Source organism: Phocoena phocoena, chromosome 10 (genome assembly GCF_963924675.1).
Source record: "Phocoena phocoena chromosome 10, mPhoPho1.1, whole genome shotgun sequence".
In the NCBI taxonomy this organism is placed as follows: domain Eukaryota; kingdom Metazoa; phylum Chordata; class Mammalia; order Artiodactyla; family Phocoenidae; genus Phocoena; species Phocoena phocoena.
This window is the reverse complement of record NC_089228.1, coordinates 15,375,582-15,397,112: the sequence shown is the minus strand read 5'-3', so window position 1 is coordinate 15,397,112 and position 21,531 is coordinate 15,375,582. Positions and strand designations below refer to the sequence as shown.

At 39.4% G+C, this 21,531-nt stretch overlaps 1 protein-coding gene across 3 annotated transcripts in view; it reads left to right on the top strand.

The window, feature by feature from the left end:
• The window catches only part of CHL1 (cell adhesion molecule L1 like), an 80,291-nt gene that overhangs the window by 23,286 nt on the left and 35,474 nt on the right, over positions 1–21,531 (top strand). For all 3 annotated transcript variants that reach the window (XM_065884907.1, XM_065884908.1, XM_065884906.1), the window contains 6 exons: positions 940–1,060; positions 5,597–5,781; positions 12,641–12,772; positions 19,289–19,429; positions 19,748–19,859; positions 21,248–21,414. In XM_065884907.1, the coding sequence (XP_065740979.1) occupies positions 940–1,060; positions 5,597–5,781; positions 12,641–12,772; positions 19,289–19,429; positions 19,748–19,859; positions 21,248–21,414 (858 nt within the window). The remainder of the gene's footprint in view (positions 1–939; positions 1,061–5,596; positions 5,782–12,640; positions 12,773–19,288; positions 19,430–19,747; positions 19,860–21,247; positions 21,415–21,531) is intronic.

Sequence of the window (21,531 nt, the reverse complement as noted above, 5' to 3'; positions counted from 1 at the left end):
CCAGCAGTCAGTAAAAATCATTGCACATACTACATGTGCAAAATTATTTTTCAAGAAATAAACACTTGGAAGGAAGCTATAGCAAGATACACAGAGCTGCCAGTAATTTTCATTCTTCTACTCTGACAACAGCACGTCACCTGTTTACTCTTTGCATATCGCGTCAAATTACATTGATACTGGATGTGAAACATAATTTGTGTGAACACTTGGAAATGAAATCAAAGTTTGCATTGAAAATGGAAGTTTCCTCATTTTCCATTGTATTTGAAAGTATTCTTAGGAAAATAAGAAATGGAACATTTCCTTACCTAGTTACTGAGAATGCTTCTGAGTCTGTCCTACAACAGTGTTTGTCTTTGAGGGCCTGAGACTGCAAGTAGAGTCACCTAAAGAGCTTGATAAATTCATAGATGCCTGGTGTGCACCACAGGCTTCCTGAATCAGAATTTCTGGGTGCAGGGCCCAGGAAGCTTGTCAAATATTTAGGCACATTTAAATTCAAGAAAAATACACATGGCCATCAAACATGAACAGGTATGATTAAAATGTAGAATATAAAACCATTGACTGTCAATTAACTTAAGGGCTTTCATCAAGAAACTAATTATCTTGAACAGTGTTTGAACTCCTGAATTTGAAGGTGTGGGTTAAATCATAACCTTCGTAAAACTTGATGCAACACTTACTTAATGCATCTGAAGGGCAACCCATGCTTCGTGGTATGAGTGGAATCTATTTAAATGGGAGTATATTAAAATGTGTGAAAAACATGTGAAGTAAATGTGTGAAAATAAATTAAAATGTGTGTGTAAATATACATACACACACATAGGTCCATATGGTTAAATATTTTTTAAGAAAGATTGAGTGCCAAAGGAGTTTACTTTTCTTAGTTTGAAAAAAAAAAATCTGAGCCTTTTCTGTTCTGCTTTGTAGCGAATTCAATCAAGCAGAGGAAACCCAGACTACTGTTGCCTTCTCCGGAGAGTGGCAGTGAGTCATCCGTTACCATCCTCAAAGGGGACACCCTGCTGCTCGAGTGTTTTGCTGAAGGCCTGTGAGTAACTTGACCCCGTTCCTGATTTTTTCCGTTCTGTTCTGTAAAGAATAAGGTAGCAGTGAAGGGTGTGCCTGCATGCATCTTTAAAAATGATTTCTTTAAAAAAAAAATCGTGTTACTACATCCCTGGAGAAAGTAACCTGCACTTCACTCTACAGATTTCAGGCTGTGACTGAGATTGATTTATAATTAGATCTCTCTGTCAGTTGGTGAAAGTGTGAATGGAGGTGTCAGTGACAGCATTCTCCTTGGCTCAATCAGCAGTGGGATGCCATCCTTAGAGCATGAGGTTGATAGGAGTCAGCTCATCACTATTAGTGCAAGGTTTGTGTCTCTCTGCTGTATTTGTCCTGCCCCTGCTTGTTAATGTCCTTTCAGGTTCCACGGAGCCCTATTTATCTATTATTTCACCCACCTGCCCTTTGCACAAAGCAGGTCCAGATCATGCAATTTAAGAGAGTTTCACATCAGAACTCATGAACCATACTTTTTTCACGCCTGAAGAAGTACGCTTTTCCAAATCCTCCAAGTAAAGGCTAAGGAGTCTTCGCTTGGTCACGTCTTGAAATTGTGACTTTATTGAGTAACTACCGTAAGTCAATGTAAACAAGGACCGTCTTAGTTAATCCTTGGTCATGCGAGGTCACCTGTTTCCTATCGTCATCCTTCTACGCTTCGGCCACATACCCATCCCTGCCATTGGGAATACCCTGAGAAAATACATTCCACCTTCCTAGCACCCAAGTTTACATAATCAGTGTGTAAACTAAGGACTTTGCATAGCTGGGCATCTGGTTCATGGACTAGAGTTTGAAGTTCATACTCATTCATAATCCAGTGTATATTCTGAATGGGTGATTTTAAATTGGATTATGAAGAAAAGGAGCAGATTTTAATGGTTTTACAACCCCTAAGCTTTCTAAATTTCTCTTTCCATCCAACAGAAATATTCAGGTTGCTTATCTGACTTAAATTGCCAAAGTGTATGATCGTAAATTAATTAGACGTGCAGGGACATGGCCTCTGTTCGGGAATTTGGTCTCTGTATTATGTGAGGAGATGAAAGACTCAGGTTCAGTTTGAATCATGTTGGTAACTGCCTACTCTTTTGTTCTTATTCATTTGCGTTTATAGTGGTAGAAATTAAATTCTTTCAGGGTTCATCACTATTCTTGGTTGACTCTTTGGGCAGGGAGAATATGTCAGTAATCATTTTTTCCTATTTCTCACAAATGCTATAACTTACCTCTTGAGTGTGCCGGCAACTACATGGATTGTCTTCAATATAATAGAAAGGCTCTCACGTGCTTTTTGGAAAATGCAATGTCGTGAAGCAATATAGAAGAAGAAAGCGAACGTCAATATGTGTTGTCTTTGGGAACTTGAGGATGCCTGATGCCTTGTCAGAAGAGTTTCACCTGAAGTGGTTTCTTCTTACTCATCGTGGGTTTGGGTTGGGAATCCTGGCTGATCTGGTTGCCTTTCAGGTGAAGGTGATACATTGTAAAACTTCTAGAGTACCTGAAAAATTTTCTCCTTAGAGGTTTTAAACTGCCGTAACAAATATAATTATAACGAGGACATTGTCCTCTTTATTATGTGTCAGGCGGTACGTTTTGCCCTTTACATACATTAGCTCATTTTTTTAACATCTTTATTGGAGTATAATTGCTTTACATTGTTGTGTTAGTTTCTGCTGTATAACAAAGTGAATCAGCTATACGTATACTTATATCCCCATATCCCCTCCCTCTTGCGTCTCCCTCCCACCCTCCCTATCCCACCCCTCTAGGCGTTGGCATATGTACACTAGCTCATTTTATCCTCACTGTTTCTCATGACAGTTATTCCCATTTGCAGGTTAGGCAAATGTAGGCCGGAGAGTTGAATTCACCTTTCTACACTTAGTATGAAGTGGAGGCTGGGATTCGATCCTATTTGTCTCCTGAACTCTCTCTAAATTGAACTTCTTTGGCATATTTCAAGCAAATGAACTGTTCTGTTCAGTTAAAGCCAGGGTGAACAAAGGATGGCATTACCCCTGAATCTAAAGAAGTGGGTTATAGCAGATGTTTCAGAAAATGTCTATTAATAATGAAAATATTGGTACTATTAAGTAAAATGGGAAGGCTTTCACAGGGAAAGGTTGAAGGGTTCAGACTCTACAGATTCTGTAAGGTGGAAACTGAGAATAGTTAAAATGACATTGTGAATTTCATTCAGAAAAGAAAAGCGTTCCCTCCCCAGAAGAAGTGCAGACAGTGAGTCCCTCAGTGGAGAAGACCATATTCATGGGCCGGTGCACCCTGAGTCACACCCTGTGAAAGCTTCAGTAGGATTAAAGGCAAATTCCCTCTGCTGACTGTTGGGCTCAAATTTTCTCTCTTTTCTCTCTGTTTTGTAAATTCACGAGTTTTACGATTCTTTTGCAAACAAAGGAAGCATAAGAATTAAAGTTGGCTGGGCAAAGACCTGAACAAAAGCTTGAGATGATGACATGGTGTATATTTATGTATAAAAATGGATCAAGCAATATATTTTCCTTCAAAAATTTATTCTAGTGCTGTTAGTAAATGCTTATTAAATTTTTAAAAAAAAGAAAAAAAAATTAGCAAGAATATCGCTGGACGTTCTTGCAATGGTATAGGTGTGTCCTTAGATGAATTATGTCTCATAGTCATATGCTACTTACAGATAATCATTTTATCCTGTTCTTTCAAAGAACAGGTATTAGAGGATCAGACTGGTTTCCAAGGACTAACCAAAAAAAAAAAAAAAAAAAAAGATTTTAAGTGAGATGCTTGTACTATTAAAGCACGGACTCACGAAAAACTCCTGATTTGGAGCAACTGAGGTCCAGAGCACGCTGTAATTTGGCAAATTGCCATTTTGACAGATGGAGTGCAAAGCAAGCAGTTAGGAGGCGTGGGTTATGCATCCTGTCGGGTGGTGTGCTCAGGAAGCCAACGGCTAACACACTCTCACAACTGCCTCTCTGAGCATCATTACTGTTTCTTGCAGAAGTGTGCCATGTACTGTAAGCCTGGTAAAATAAAAGGTAGTGGTTCCAGATCTGTAAGGCTGGTAAGTACTTGAGCCTCGAGGGAAGGGGAAGAGACTAGATGTGTGTAAAAGACCTTCATCTTTACCGCTAATATTTTTTGCATAATAACTGAATTAGTTTAACCACCGCCTAACAATACAATTTAAGATAACTGACACAAACAATATGAATTGTTCAATTATTAACTAGTAACTAAGTTCCCTACAAGCCTATATTCCAAGAATACGTGGTTAGAAAGGAAAAAAAAAAGTTGGAAAAACACAAATAAAATAGAGCACGTTGATCGAAAGAACAAGTTTAGTCAGGCAAATTCAAGTTCTAATGTGTCATTTATTACCCCAGTGACTTTAAACAAATTAACTTCTTGAACTTGAGAATCCTCACTGGTAAAATGATGATAATAATGACCACGTTTAGAACATACTCAATAACTTTCAGGTATTAATGATAAAAAGAAATATAGTGAGAAGGAAAAAGAATCATCAATAAAAGCAACAAAAGTGTCTTCCACTCAGTCATATAGCCCAAGTGAATAGGAGAAAAAAAAAAAATCCATCAGTTAAAATCAGGCATCGGTGTTTTCCACATCATTTTTAAATCACAAAAGTCTAGAGGGTCCCACTTCTCCCAATTGTCTGGTTTTCATGAGATGGGATTTTTCTGTTTTAAACGCAGCTGGCTTGATTCCTCCTTCTTGTTTTCTACCCAGATAAGGTGGAAAAATGTTACTGTGTTTGTGTGTGACAAGTTATCAGTCTGGTTATTGCTTTGTTCTTTTATCACGTGTTTGTTTTGATTGGGTGATCTAATCTTTCTAAGCAAGGGAGATTTGGTTCATTCCTCTATTGGTGTATTCCCCATCAGGGTAGAAAGCTACCTGGGTGGCCAGGTCTGTGCTGCAGAGCCTACCTTACCCTATAATGAGCTATTCCTTGTTCCAGACAGCACGTTGGGCCCCTACATCTGAGTCTTATTGTCCAATGTCAGCTTCATAAGGATTAAAGGGGGTACCACAGTTTCCCGCTGCTCGCTGTTGGGCCTTACTTTATCGTGTTTTTCAAACTCTTCTAGGGAAGAGGGTCGTTATTTCTGGCCCTTTCAAACCACCCACAGGGAGATAGCACACTTGAAAAAAACCTTGTAATATTTCTACAGGTCCAGTAATCTGTCATTCGTCTAACCGTATCTATTCAGCACTTACATGGAGTTAGCCCTCTCAGTAGAGGAAATAGAGGATTTCTGAGGAAGCAGCTTAGTGAAGGAGCTTGCAATGAAAGAGACTTGATCCAACCCTGATGTTCACCATGGATGGTGGTGGGCAGGTCTGTGCACTGGGAAGCCTGATGTTTTTCAGTGGAACTCTGAGTGCAGACCTGAAAGCACCACAGTGAGGGATGTGTCCTGTGGATTTCTTTACTTTTTATTTTTCACTTAAAATAAATGTTTATCATTTATGTATTGTTTCACAGACCAACTCCACAGGTTGATTGGAACAAAATGGGAGGTGATTTACCAAAGGGAAGAGAAACAAAAGAAAATTATGGCAAAACTTTGAAGATAGAGAATGTCTCCTATCGGGACAAAGGAAACTATCGCTGCACAGCTAACAATTTCTTGGGATCAGCCATTCATGATTTTCATGTTACAGTAGAAGGTACGTTTCCCACGTTGATTTATTTTTCTTCTATTTAAAAAAAAAAAAAAGGAATCCATATGTAGTCGACCTCTAATGCATATATGTTAAAACAGGTAAGCTGTTTCAACTTTTAATTCTAGAGAAAGCAATGGAATATATTACACTTCAATTAATCAGGTTTGTCATTTACCCCACAAAACCACATAGAAGGGACAAATGACAAGAAAAGATCTCTCGTTAGGGACTGAACACAGATGACTTCCACTATTTGTTTGAATAGTCACTAAACCTAATCTCCTATATCATCATATTATGAGAAGAAAAATTTATTTTATTATACATGTGACACTGCATAATATGAAATCTTAAGTAAGCCTTACCATGGGAGAAAGTATGATGATGGGCCTGGAAGAGACCTTGGACTTTTCCCAGTCCTGTCATTAACGTCCTGTGTCCTTGAGCAATTTACTTCACCTTTCTGAACCTCCATTTCTTCACCAATGAATTGAGGGAGTCAGATAAATTATTGTCTTAGTTCTTTCTTATTTTGGGGTCCGTATCTTGGGTTCAGATGATGTTTAATATGTTACTAATGGGCAAAGAAACATAGACAGTATGGTGTAAGTGTTATTTCTCTGTCAAAAGGTCCAGAGAAACACGTTATATTCAAGTCATCTTTCTGTAAACAAGCCTTCTGAGCAATAGAAGTTGGGCTCTTGTTCATTGTACTCATAGAAATAAGTAGGTGATGATGTCACCATTTAAAAAGATGGTAAGCCACAATATGTGGATAGCAGGGTTCTGCCTGCTGGACAGATATAAAGGTTACCTAGTCATCCTGTGAATTTGATTGATGCAGACTATTTTCTGTGCTTCTGATCATATTGAGGTTTCTGTGTATGGTTTGGTTGACTGTATTGATCAAATTAATTGGGATGATGACTGCATTTGTACTTATGTAGGGCTGTGTAGGCTTAACTATTGAAAGGAATGGTCTCCCTCAGGTTTCCATTTAGTGAACTGGTGCTCTAAGGCTTCCATTTTTATTCCAATAAAGTTCACCTCTTAAAGCTTCATTTTGCACAAGGAATGCCTAAGTAAAGGCCCACAGTTTTAATTAGTGGAGAAAAACTACTCAGACACAAATGATATTCACAAGTAAATATTAAGATAACTTGTAATCATGCTGCTGTTTGGAAGAGCAGCGCATTTCCAAGACCTCTCACAACGTGTGTGATTGGTTAAGTTAGGAAGAATGAAGAACCAAAGATGAGAATATCGTTTCCCTTAGGTCAACACAAGCAAAACCTGTATAGGAGAAAGCCTAGTATTATGGATAAATAGCAACATTTGCCAACAGTGACATATTCCTCTGACATTAAATTATTCACTAAGAAATTCAGAGAGGAAGAGTTTGAGAGATTTTTTTTTTTTTTTCTCTAATTTTAGTCATCGTTTGATGCCTCTACATAATATGGCTATACCATGCAACAGGGGTGTGTTTCTGTAACCCCTGACCCCGCCCCCGCCAGCACATACCCAGGAACCAGACAGGTCTCACTGTTAGCTGCTCGTACTCCAAATTGCTGACTTTAGAAATCCTTCCAGACGGCTGGAACATTGCTACGGTAGCTGAATATTTTAACAACCTGGCCGTGGTTTTCTCGACTAGAAGACTGAAGCTTTCAAAAGCACTGCAAAGGTTGCAAAAGGAAAAAATAGATCAAGGATGTAAAATTAATTACATGATTTAAAAGGTTGACTATAGGACCCCAAAGGAATATAGGTTTCCCGAACAAATTGTCCTCACTATTCATAAAATAGCTGTTAGCACTATTGAGATGTAAATAATGTTTTTATGAGGAACATTTAATCCTTTATCCTTAATGAGAAACTACTAAATGGGCCCTCAGTTGTATGTTTTAGGAGTTTTTCTTCACCCATGCGAGTGAAAAGCAAACTGAGCTCAAGTCTTTTCTGTTAAGTGTGAAAGCAGTAAATATATCCTTCATTAATCATATGGACAGATGACTTCACTTTCATTCAATTTTCTTCTGCCTTCCTGCACCTTCTTCTTTCCCTTTCTTTGTCTCTTGCTTGGAAACTCAAATAACAAGGATTAGCCATATAGGAAAAGAGCAATGTTACTGTGAACTTTGAAAATCTAGTCCATTCTGAAAACACTCATTGTGCTTAAGTAAAAGCATGTATTTTACTGTATTCTCTCTATCTGTGACGCTTCTTCTTTATTACTAAACACAATCAAACTCTAATTTAGTTTACAACATTCTAAATAGGAGAACAAACTGCACTTTCAAATCCTATAATATGTGTAAACAACAACAGCCGGGATGTCTTGCTGAGGCACGTCTATCCTTTCTAGGAATCCATGGTCTAAATATAATATTACACATTCAATGAAAAGAGATCTATTAAAATGGCATCTAAAACTTTGCAAATCCAGAAATCAAAGTATGACCACAGTCGCATTTCCACTGATTAAATAAAGTCACGGTACAAAAGTTTACAGCACAAACATTGTTATCATGGAAGGCTTTTGAAACTTAGTAAGTATAATAGGAAAGTATTTATACATAATTATATACCCATAATTTTACTGCATTTTAAAAAGATGTTATGAACTCAAATGCAATTCAGTCACTGATCTATTTAAGAAAGCCTCATTTTCAAATAAATTTATTTCTAGAAAGCTGCAATGAAACTCAAGTTTGCTGAACCTAATAATTTTTGATTTGTTAGGATATAGATATTTTATAGAAATCTGTTATAAGAAAATAACCTGTGTTGTATGTTTCATAGGTACCAAATTTCCTGTTTTATTTTGCTTTCCGTCTAGTGAAAAACATCTCTAATTAGCTCGCTTACCACATTCTACATGTTCAGACATTTGCATCTCAGTTTTGAGCAGTGTGAGAGAAATTTATCATCTTATTTTTTAATTTACAATTATGACTAAATGAGTAAACTTTCAACATAAGTTGTTTTCATCAGTTACCATAGCTAACATTTTTTTTGTTTCGTTTGTTTGGTTTTTTTTTTTTTTTTGCGTTATGTGGGCCTCTCACTGTTGTGGCCTCTCCCGTTGCGGAGCACAGGCTCCGGACGCGCAGGCTCAGCGGCCATGGCTCACGGGCCCAGCCGCTCTGCGGCATGTGGGATCTTCCCGGACCGGGGCACGAACCCGTGTCCCCTGCATCGGCAGGTGGACTCTCAACCACTGCGCCACCAGGGAAGCCCTCATCAGTTACCATAGATTTTAGGATAATAGATAAAAGACTGGGGTTCAGTGATGTTTTCTCTCAGAGTTTTCCATTTTAATCATTCTTCTCTCTTGAGCCCTTTTTTCATCCTTTCAAATAGATCTTACCTGTCAGGAATAGGGTTGCATGTTCCAACCTCTGGAAAAATCTGTTCTCTGTCCCTGCATGCCCTTAGCCTCACTTCAGCCACCAGACATTTCCTGTCCTGTACCCGTGTCCTCAGGCTCACCATGCATCCTATTGTCAACAAAGTAGCAACGAGGTAAATATGTTCAATCAAGGTATGAAATTATGAGATTGTGAATGACCAGGAGTCAGTGATTCCCTCCTATCCAAGGCCCCTTCCTTTTTCTCTATGCCTTTTTCTCTGGAGTCTTTGGGGATCAGTCATTTCAGTTCAACTGAAAATTACCCCACGAGCATCTGTTCTCATTGTGCCAGTGTCGGGGAGAAAGAAATTTTCCTCTTTCCTTCTATTTTGTTGTGGCTTATCTAAGAATTAAATTGACACGAGACAGATTAACAGGAGAAAATAAAAGTGTAATAATATGTATACATGGGAGAGAGCCAGAAAAACCGAGTAACTCACCCAAATGGCCCAAGCCTCATCTTAAATACCGTCTTCAGCTAAAGACAAAAGAGGATGTTTGGGACTTCAGAGGGGGACAGGACAGCATCTCCAAGGAAGGCTGGAGATGGTAGAGCAAATGTGTGGTACGCAGATGTTTGCTGGGACACGGAGTGGACTCTAATCTCTAGGCCCTGCAGAGCTCCCCCTACCACAACTGGCCCATGTGCTTGGCAGATATTTCTGTAGTAGCTCTCTTCCAGAAACAGGCCTTCTATCTAAACTATCTTAGGCGGTTAGGGGGGAGGTCAGAGTTTCTTCCTGAGTCTTTTGGGCCTTGATTGTTTTCAGCTCAAAGTAGTCTGCATGCCAAAGAAATATTTTGGGGTGGCAGATTTTGTTCCCCTATACAAAGCAGAGGAGTCATCAGAAAGAGAACAATTCTGCCCTGGTTCTTCAGAGATCACTAATCTGGTGATCTAGTCTAGGTGCTCTCACTACGGATCCCAGTTGTGAGATTCTCAGTCTGGGCTGGAATTGAGAGCAGTGGCGTGACAGGCCCAAGAAGAAGATGCTCCGAAGAAGACAGGCTTGAAGTCCCTTCTTTCACAGTGCGTGGCCAATTCTACCTTTGCTCAGGAACAGATTAATTCTTCAGAAGAAACAGGGATGAGAAGCATGAAAACAAATTTCCAAACATTTATGAACAAAGCTTATGAGAAGGGGTTCAGATGCAGTTTAACGGTGATTTCTAGTGGATGCGCAAAACCGCTTGAGTCAGTTGATAGCTGTTGTGGAAGCGTGGATTTTGAAGCACAGAGTGAAAGTTGGTAAAGCTATTTAGCCTTGGTTCCGACCTGTGATCCAAATTAGTGAAATGGTAATGAGTTAGAAATAACACCACGTTTACTTCAGAGTTTCGGTGCTGATCATCCAGTAGCTCTGCAGGTGCATGGAATGGCAAGAACAGAAAGTGGGGCTTGTTTTCCTGGTGACCCTGGGCAAGTTAGGTGACTTCTCCAAAGCTCAGAACTCCATCTGTAAGGTGAAATGGTTGGATAAGATGGTCATTTAAGGGCTTCCCTGGTGGCGCAGTGGTTGAGAGTCCGCCTGCCGATGCAGGGGACACGGGTTCGTGCCCCGGTCCGGGAAGATCCCCCATGCCGCGGAGCGGCTGGGCCCGTGCGCCATGGCCTCTGAGCCTGCGCTCCACAACGGGAGAGGCCACAACAGTGAGAGGCCCGCGTACCGAAGGATTAATGAAATTTGTAGGATGAGAATAGAAATGGAAATCTTGATTTTATTATTCATAAAGATTTAGGGAAAGGTCATAATTACATGGTATCCTTTATTATTTTTATTGAAATATTTTTATTTTTATTGAAATATAATTGACATATTACATCATTTGTTTCAGGTATACAACATAATGATTTGATATTTGTATGTATTGCAAAATGATCAGCACAATAAGTGTCATTTTCATCCATTACCACATAGTTACAATTTTTTTCTTGTGATGAGAACTTTTCAGATCTAATGTCTTAGCAACTTTCACTTAAACAGTACAGTATTATTTATCCGTTATAGTCACCATGCTATATATTATATCCCCATGATCTCCTGTATTTTTACATGTTCTGAAAGCAATAGTCTTAGTTTTCTACTGTGAATAGGAAAAATTTCATGTTTTTTCTCTAACTCAAATGTTTAATTTCACTGTGGTTATATGAAAAGACCACAAGAAAGTAACACATAAAAAATGCAGACAAACACACAAAAGCTAAAACCCTTCGCCTCGGAGGGTCACATGCAGTTTATAATTTGGACTACTGCATTTTAAACTTAATGACTAAATATTTACAAATTGTAGATTATGAAGACACATAGATAACTTGGAATTTAACAAGTCCACGCCCTGTTGAATAATTACAAAGCCATGTCTCTTGCTCGGACTTAAACTTGCCAGGGATATTTGTATATTTTTGTTTTCCCTGGTGAATTTATAGACCTTTTCCCCCCCCACATAATCCCTCTTTTCCTTAAAAAATTGTTTAAATGACATTTTTCATTTTATACATATATGTATCTTAAAGACTTTCCTTTTTGACTAAAAATGGAAATCCAGAAATGTCTTGGGGAAAATAAGCAACACTTGATGGGAATTACTACCTACTGGTATTGAGCAGTTTTCTCTGAAATCAAATTATCCAAACCATCCACGCTCTAATATGAATCTTTTCTTCACTCCTGACATAGTAATATACTTAAGGTGACAAAACATGACAGTAATATTTGCACTAAAGAATGTCTCCTTCTATACTGAAACACACCACTTAGAATTATAAGATTGGAGCGTTAGGGCATAGAAAGATACAAGTGTATGATTTAAATCTATCTTTTCCTCCATTGTTTTGAAGGCAAAAAGGTAAATATTGGTTTTAGGATTCCTTCTTCCACCCCCTTGCAAAAAAAAAATTCTAGGAAGTAATGTCTCCTGAATTCTTAAGATAGATAATTACATATGGACAGATAAATGCTATAGAGTCATTAAGAAATATTTTAAATAACGGCTGAACATTTTAATTTCATTAAAAATTTTTCAAAATATATTTCTTGAATATCAGCCATTTTAGATGCCTTGCACTCAATAAACTTCACATGTTTACCCCTCCTTCATTTTCTGTAATGAGATAGATACTCGTGTAGCTAAATACAGTGGCTGTAGGTAACTACTTTTAGTGTGTTGATTTTATTACACATGCTAAGATTCCAGATTGCAACACACACACACACACACACACACACACACACACACATACACATAAAAGCACATAACCACACACAAACCCTATTCCAGGCAAAAACAATGCCCATCTTGCCTTAGAGAACATTTATGAAAAACAGCTAGTGTGAAACACTTTGGTGTGTCTGCCATCTGCTGGTGCATACTAGAAGTACAGCCCTTAACATTTTTGGACCTTCTGTGATCGAGAAAATGTTGATGAGCTCTTCAGTTTATTTCCAGAGCCCCCTCGCTGGACCAAGAAACCTCAGAGTGGCGTGTATAGCACTGGGAGCAGTGGTATCCTGTTGTGTGAGTCTGAAGGAGAACCTGAGCCCGCAATCAAGTGGAGAGTCAATGGTTTCCCAATTGAGAGTAAGTGAAAACACCAACTGTGAGGCAATGCTGAAGGCAGTGGTTTGCTGGGACAGTGTTTAGACACCCTCGTTATGGTTAAAGTGGAGTTGGTAAGTGGCTGGACTGACAAGACAGATCTAACCAGGAGATCCAAAATTGCATCTTTCCAAGCAATTTGATTTATGCTTAGATTTATGGAAAAGCCATAAATAATATTTGTTGGGCTATTACGTTAATTATATAAAAATAAGGTTTAAAAAATAAGACAACTGAGTGATATAGAGGATGCAGCCAAGGAGGAAGGTTCCTCTCCCTGAGAAGAAACAGCTACAGGGACCTAGTGGTAGAGAGCACAGGCTGGAATTTAGGACTTCCCTTGGATCCAGGCAACAGGGACTCCTCACTGGGTTCTGCTCTTTACAAGGACCTGCTGTGGCATGCCTATCTCCATGATTTGAGAAGTCCGCAGGGCCAAAGTGACATGCAAAGCCTGAACCTGGCTCACTACAGGTTCTCAACCAAGCTTCAGTAACCCAAGACCAGAAAAATCCCCTGCGCAGTCAGCTCTGAGCCCTTCCCAGATGGGCTGGGCGTGGAAAAGAAGGGATGGACCAGGGCTGAATGCCTAATCTCCCTGCTCCACTGTGTTGCAGCATAGAGCTCCAAGAAGTCCCAAATCCTCAGTTTGAACCTAGAGCCCTGGTCTTTTTTCTTTAAGATTTTTTTGATGTGGGCCATTTTTAAAGTCTTCATTGAATTTGTTCCAGTATTGCTCCTGTTTTCTGTTTTGGTTTTTTGGCCGCAAGGCATGTGGGATCTTAGCTTCCCGACCAGGGATGTACCTGCATCCCCTGAACTGGAGGGTGAAGTCTTAACCACTTGACCGCCAGGGAAGTCCCATCCCTGGTCATTTTGAATGTCTTTGTTAAAGTAGGATAATAGAACACATCTTATTGGTCAGTTGATCAGCTTGATTTAGAGCATTTACAATATGGAGACATATGGGTGTTGATTCTATTAGTTCCTTTGCCCTAGACCCACTCGTATCAGCGTAGGCATCCTGGTGACATATAGACCTGGAGTCCCAACTAGGCTGTGCACCTAAGCTTGGGGAGATTCACTAAACAGCTCAAGATCATACAGCTGGGAATCTCCTGAAGCTTAGGTTTTCAACTGCAAAATGGAACTAATGGTAGCTGGTTGTAATTGAAAGAGACCGATGGAGTCTTCCAAGTAGGATATTACTTATCTGTAGAACATTGTGAAAGTGTATAAACTCTGGATCCAGAGGGTCTTTGTTTGCATTCAGGCTCTACCATTTAGTAGCTGTGTGATTTGGTGTATTACTGACCCTCTTAAAACCCGTTTCCTCATCAGTAAAGTGGGGATGAAAATAGCACCAACCACTGGGGATTTTTATGTAGATTAAATGACACACACAGAGAATGTTTAGCACAGTGACTGCCATGCAGAAAGCACTTCCAAAGTATTGTTTACTATTGCTTTCACATAGCAAATACTCAGGAAGCCTTAGTGCTCGTTGTTATTTTTGAGAAACGCATCTGTTTCATTTTTCTTCGTATGACGATAGGTACAGTGTCAATGATAAGCAAATACTAACTGAACGTATTCGATGATGAGATTGAAAATTAAAATGATAGTTATTTTAAAATATCTATTACTCACACAAGCTTATGACTATTAATCTAGAAATTGTCAAATAACAGTATGACCATATCTACTTTCTCCGCAGATAACAACACAAAATCGCTTTCAGTTCTGTCTTGTTATAGCTTTCAGAAGAAAGAATGTGCCTACTCATTTAAAATACAAATACTTTGGCAAAACAATGAACAGTTCTGAAAATTTTTTTTTCTTTTCTTTTTTTGATTGATACATAACCAACATGCATTATATTAGATTCAGGTGTACAACATAATTGTTTGTCATTTGTGTATATTGCAAAATGATCACGTCAGTAAGTCTAGTTAATGTCTGTCACCTTACAGAGTTACTGAATTTTTCTGCTTGTGATGGGAACTTTTAAGATCTACTCTCTTAGCAACTTTCAAATATGCAATACAGTATTAATAACTATTACTGCCAGGCTGTACATTATATCTCCATGACATTTGTTTTATAACTGGAAGTTTATACCTTTTTACCAGCTTCATCCATTTGGCCCATCCTCTGGCAACCACTAACTGTTCTCTGTATCTATGAGCTTGTTTTGTTTTGTTTTCTATATTTCACATATAAGTGAGATCATACAGTATTTGTCTTTTTCTTTCTGACTTATGTCACTTACAATAATGCCCTCAAGGTTGATCCAGGCTGTTACAAATGACAGGATTTTTTCATTTTTATGGCTGAATAATACTCCATTGTGTGCATATGTGTGTGTATGAGATATATATATATATATATGTATCTCACATTTTCTACTTTTTTTTTGCTTTTGTGAATCTGTCTTGTGTTTATTTTTTTTTTAACTTTTCATTGTATATTGGAGTATAACCAATTAACAATGTTGTGATAGTTTCAGGTGCACAGCAAAGGGCCTCAGCCATACATACACATGTATCCATTCTCCCCCAGAGTGCCCTCCCATCCAGGCTGCCACGTAACGTTGAGCAGAGTTCCCTGTGCTCTACAGTAGGTCCTTGTGGGTTATCCGTTTTAAATACAGCAGTTATCTCACATTTTCTTTATTCATTCATCTGTTGATGACACTTCAGCCCTCATTAGTTTCCTCAATTTGAGACCTTTTTCCTCATCTCTTTAGAGAACAGAATAAGAAATGAAAAATAAGACTTCAGGTAAATCAGAAATGAAAACAACTTTTGTTGATAAAGAATGTTAAGGATGCTAAAACAAAAAATGCAGATTTTCTGGAACATAAAATCATAAAATTTTATATTTGAATTGCACTTGGCTGTTTATGAAGAACTTTCACGTACTGCTTTGTCCCCACATGAGCCTTTTTAAGGGAGTACGGTTACTCATATTTAACAGATTGATTATTTCCTTCAGTAATATTTATTGAATGCCTTCTTTGTGCCAGGCACTGGCCTTGTTGCTTGGGAGATAGCAGTGAATAAAACGGACAGTCTCTGCTCTCATGAATCGGACATTCTAGTGGGGAGAGATAAGCAATAGAAGAATAAACACATAAATGTGGTAAAGTGAAAACTAGCTGGGGAAGGGGTGGGTGTGAGAGAAGTCCAGGACCTAGAGCTGCTCTCCGATTTTAGGATAAGACTCGTAAGATCCTTGTGGTTATTTACCTTTCAGTAGAGATCTGAAAGATGCAACTACCAATGAAAGAGCTTTCAGGGTGGAGAGCTCAGTGAGTGAAAAGACCCCAGGTATATTTGGAGTGTCGAGGAAAAGCAGGGACTGCAGTATGGCTGAAGCCGAGTGAGTGAGGAGGGGGCAGTGCTGGGAGAGATTAGTCCGGAGGTGCAGGGACCACATCATATGTAAAGGGGAAGGTCCAAAAGGGCGCTTGGGATATTATTGTAAGATGGGCAGCTCTTGGACGATTCAGAGCAGAAGAGTGACAGGCTCTAATTTATTAACAAAGAACTTTTCTGGCCTCTGAATGGAGAAGCAATTGTATGACTCCAATTAGGAGCTGCCTAAAAGATACTGGGCCCTTGGGCTAGACTGGTAGTAGTAACAGGTAGGTTATGGATTTATATACAAAATAGAGCCAACACGTTTGTTGATGGGTGAGCACATCAAGGCTGAAGACAAACTAATGCAAGATAGCACAGCTGAGTAATGGCAGACCTAGAACCAAAGCCACATTTTTGGAACCCATGTTCTGTGTTCTTTCCACAGCTCTCCTTGCTTCCCTGCCAACAGGTCATAACCATTTATAATTGGGATGTTTGATGACAGTGGATCACTAAAGGGTTTGAAATCTCTTTAAGCTTATATTTTAACAATTACATATCCTTTATAAAGAATATTTGAAAATTAAATCAAAATGATTACTATTATTGATTACAAGCCTAACCTTTTTCAAATACTTTGCATCCAATATTTCTGAGCCTCCTAGTGGGCCCTGCAAAGGAGATATTTTTATTCTTCAGGTTGTAGATATGGCAAATGCGGCTCAGAGATTACATTACTTACTTGATTGAGGACACAACCCAAGTGAATTTAGAGCCATAAATGGAACTGAAATGATTAATTCCAGAGCTGAAGTTTCTCCCCCTATATTGCATGTTTGCCCTTTGAGCTGATCAAAGACAACTTATGTCAGAACTAGTGGTTTTTGTTTGATAAAGAATTTTAGAATTTTTCTAGAATTCCGGAAGCTCCTGGAAGTCTGTATGCCACAATACTCTGCAGTTTCCATACCTATCCCAGAAGGCATCTTAGAGCAATGTTTAATTACTTGTCACCCAAACAGGAGGCCATAGTTTCATCAGCTTGGTGCTTTGTGACCACCTCGACGGGTGGGATAGGGAGGGTGGGAGGGAGGGAGATGCAAGAGGGGAGGGATATGGGGATATATGTATACATATAGCTGATTCACTTTGTTATACAGCAGCAGCTAACATACCATCGTAAAGCAATTATACTCCAATAAAGATGTTAAAAACATCTTCTATTTTATTATGTAATATTCAATGTTTTCTATGACCTAAAACTTAGCATCGTCACTTTTTCTTTTTTTTTTTTTTTGGCTGTATTGGGTCTTCGTTGTTGCACACTTCATTGCGGTGCGTGGGCTTCTCATTGCGGTGGCTTCTCTTGTCGCATAGCATGGGCTCTAGGCGCGTGGGCTTCAGTAGTTGTGGTGTGTGGGCTCAGTAGTTGTGGCTCACAGGCTTAGTTGGTCCGCGGCATGTGGGATCTTCCTGGGCCAGGGATCGAACTCCTGTCCCCTGCATTGGCAGGTGGCTTCTTAACGACTGCACCACCAGGGAAGCCCATAAATGAAAAATTGTAACATTTGTGCCCCTTATTCAGCATTCCTAGCTAATATGTTTCTCTTCCCACTTCTTGTTTGTAGTTTCAGAGCAGGGCACGTGCTTTGACACATGGCCAAATGCTGTGGGAATGGGGCTTCCCTGGTGGCACAGTGGATAAGAATCCGCCTGCCAATGCAGGGGACATGGGTTTGAGCCCTGGTCTGGGAAGATCTGCACATGCTGTGGGGCAACTAAGCCCATGCGCCACAGCTACTAAGCACGTGTGCCACAACTACTGAAGCCCGTGCACCTAGAGCCCATGCTCCACAACAAAGAGAAGCCACCACACTGAGAAGCCCTCACACCACAACAAATAAATAAATAAATTTATTATTTTTTTTAATGCTGTGGGATGTGGTATTGACTGAAATACAGTCCCCCCGACCTGCTCACTGGCCATACTGGTGCTGATATTGCAGGTTCTGAGCAGAGTTAATGAGATAACACATGTGCTGTATCCAACAGAGTTCACTGGCCCTTAATTAAAGCACCATAGGGACTTCCCTAGTGGTGCAGTGGTTAAGAATCCACCTGCCAATGCAGGGGACAGGAGTTCGAGCCCTGGTCCAGAAAGATCCCACAGGCAATGGAGCAACTAAGCCTGTGTGCCACAACTACTGAGCCTGTGCTCTAGAGCCTGCGAACCACAACTACTGAACCCTCATGCCACAACTACTGAAGCCCATGCGCCTAGAGCCCCTGCTCCGCAACAGGAGAAACCACCGCAATGAGGAGCCTGTGCAGTGCAACGAAGAGCAGCCCCCGCTCGCCACAAGTAGAGAAAGCCCGAGTGCAGCAACGTCGACCCAACTCAGCCAAGATAAATAAATGAATAAATAAATCTTAAAATAATATAAAGTACCATAAATAGATTTTCTCACTTCCAAAAGATACTTCCAGAATTACACATGGATAAGCAGTGGGGTAAGATTTATTGCCGAAAAGGTAGAAGACCTGGTCTGTGCTCTCAAGAAGAGTTTAGTCCTCCTGGGAAAATTAAGTATATGAGCTATTTATCTGAAGTGGTTAAATAGCAAAACAGGGCAATTGAAATGAATGGTGTAGACGGGAAAATTGCAGAAGGGCAGAGAAGTGAAACAGAGGAACAACATGTCAAGGGGGAAGATAGCAGTCAATATTTGTGGATTGTGGGGATCCAGCTGTGTTGATCATGTGGTTTACGCTGGGCAGTATCAGGACTTCAATTACAAGAGTAAGTGAGATTCAGTTCATAGTGGGACTTGAGTGCTAAACAGAAAATGTGGAATCTTTGTTGTGGATGTGGGTATGGAGAGGCAGACAGCTAGAGATCAACACATATTTTGGCAAAAAATACTCATTTGAAGGACGATTGAAATTGCAGAAGGGTCTGGAAAGAAAAAATCATGGTTGATGTTAAGAAATTCTAAAGAATTGGCTTCAGTGAACTCGTATTCACCCTAAACTGGTCTTAAAATATAAATACTGTGTGACACGTTTAATGAATAGTGTATAAATATTTGAGGTTCTATTTTTTATCACACTGACAGTCTTTAATCTCTTGTAGGAAATCCATTTTCTGGTGATGTCATCTCCCCCAGGGAAATCAGTTTTACCAATGTGCAACCAAATCACACTGCTGTGTACCAGTGTGAAGCCTCGAATGTCCACGGCACTATCCTTGCCAATGCCAACGTCGACGTTGTAGGTAAGCATACTTGGGAGCAGACTATTTGTCTGCTCTTTTCTACAGGAAAATGTTCACGGTCCTACTCACAAGTAGATTGAATTCTTGGCACATAAAACGTGGGGAAAAATCAAAGTACCTTTCACTTTACATTTGAGCATGAGACCTCGTGCTACAAGTTATACTTCCAAAAATATATTGCATTGGGATACTTTGCAATTCAAGAATACGAACTGTGATATTCAACTGTTTTCCCTTATTAATATGGCTGGGGTATAGAAAAAAATTTGCTTGTATTATATGAACATTTAAAACTGCATTTATATTGTTTTCCAATAGATGTCCGTCCATTGATACAAACTGCTGATGAAGAAAATTATGCCACAGTGGTGGGGTACAGTGCTTTCTTACACTGTGAGTTCTTTGCTTCACCCGAGGCAATTGTGTCCTGGTAAGCTGTTACACAGTTTTCTTAAGAGAATGTCAGTTGTAGATTGTGCCTTGTTTCTTCATCCATCACTTGACAGGCTGCACTGTGTCAAGTCAGTTATTACATGTAGCGAGTGCCTCTGACAACTAAGGTAGCAAACTTACTCACCTACCTTTCCTGGCACTGTTGACTAGATTTGTGGTATTCGCTCACGTGGGGAAATATGGAGAGCCGTCTTTGCTCACAAAGGAAAGCAAAAAATTGAAGTGATTGCTAAGACAATTTTATAGGTAGTTTAGGTCTCCATTACAGATATATCTAAGGTCATACATTACTGTTGTTGTTTTGGGTATTATCTAAATAATTGTTAAGTCTGCATTTCATTCCAAGTGCCTATGTTTAAAACTTTGTCAACATGTGTTTTGAATTTAACTTCGAAATATTAGTTGGTATAGTAACTTCAAACACACCATTGTATGAATCTACCATATTTATTCCTTCACTGGAAAAACTTGGTTAAACTAGTCTTAAGTAATTTTCCCCAGGGCTCTGCAGGGCTGAGATTAGAATGAGGAGAGCAAGGCAAGGTCATCCAAGTTTAGGGTCAGATTCTGTCTTTATTTAAAATTTGGATATTTTGTTCATTGTGGATTCTTTTGTATTATTTTTGATTTTTAGAAATACCTCATTAAAATATTTATCTTGATTATACTGAGATTTTTTTTGGCAACCCTTAAATTTTGTCTCTGAGGCAAGCGCCTCACTTGCCTTACCCTAGTGCCCGCCCTGTAAAATCTCGTGTGAACAGCAGCCAGACTTTGTCCTTTGCATCTTTTCTCTCCGGTAGCCTCTTACTGTGAAACGCATAGGGAGAATCAAGCTGTGGCAGCAAATGCTTGGAAAATGGATGAATGTAGGAGAAAATGACTCTGGGTGATGAGGGTCAATGTTACCCGTGTCCACAGGACAGGAAAGACTTTCTGGCCTATAATATTTCTGAGCGACCAACGTTCCTCTAGGACAGCAGGAGGTTCAGAATGTTCATTATCTCGTTCAATTACCAGCTTTCCCATTTAGTACCCTGAAGCAATGACTAACTAGAGGGTTCACCGTCAATAAGGCAGAAACTATTTATTAAACTCTGAGGACAGATGTAAAGTGGTACTGAGTGCTGTTATAAATACAGCAGAAGCATAGAGCTCAGACACAGGTTTCCTCCAGTCACAGTCTATTTGGGCAGGTAAGATGTATACCTATCGCCTATTGTGGAAAAATTGTGAACTCTAATGGAACATTTCATAAGGTCTGCTAAGCTCCTGAAGAAGGGATAAGACTGAATGACATCAGCAGCCAGTTTGCCAAAGAGTATAGGATTCTATCAAACCCACATTGATTTATACTTTCTATAGGCAGAAGGTGGAAGAAGCAAAACCCCTTGAAGGCAGACGGTATCATTTCCATGAGAATGGCACGTTACAGATCAGCGAGACCACAGAAGAAGATGCTGGCTCCTACTCTTGTTGGGTAGAAAATGCTAAAGGAAAAACAGCAGTCACAGCCAATTTGGATATTAGAAGTAATTTTATTTTGTTTTTACTTTGCATGAATTGTCACATGGCTTCAGTTTTTCATTTTCCCAAGTGAAACAATATGATTTAAGTTCGGGCATCTGTTAAATTTCTTTAGACTGTTT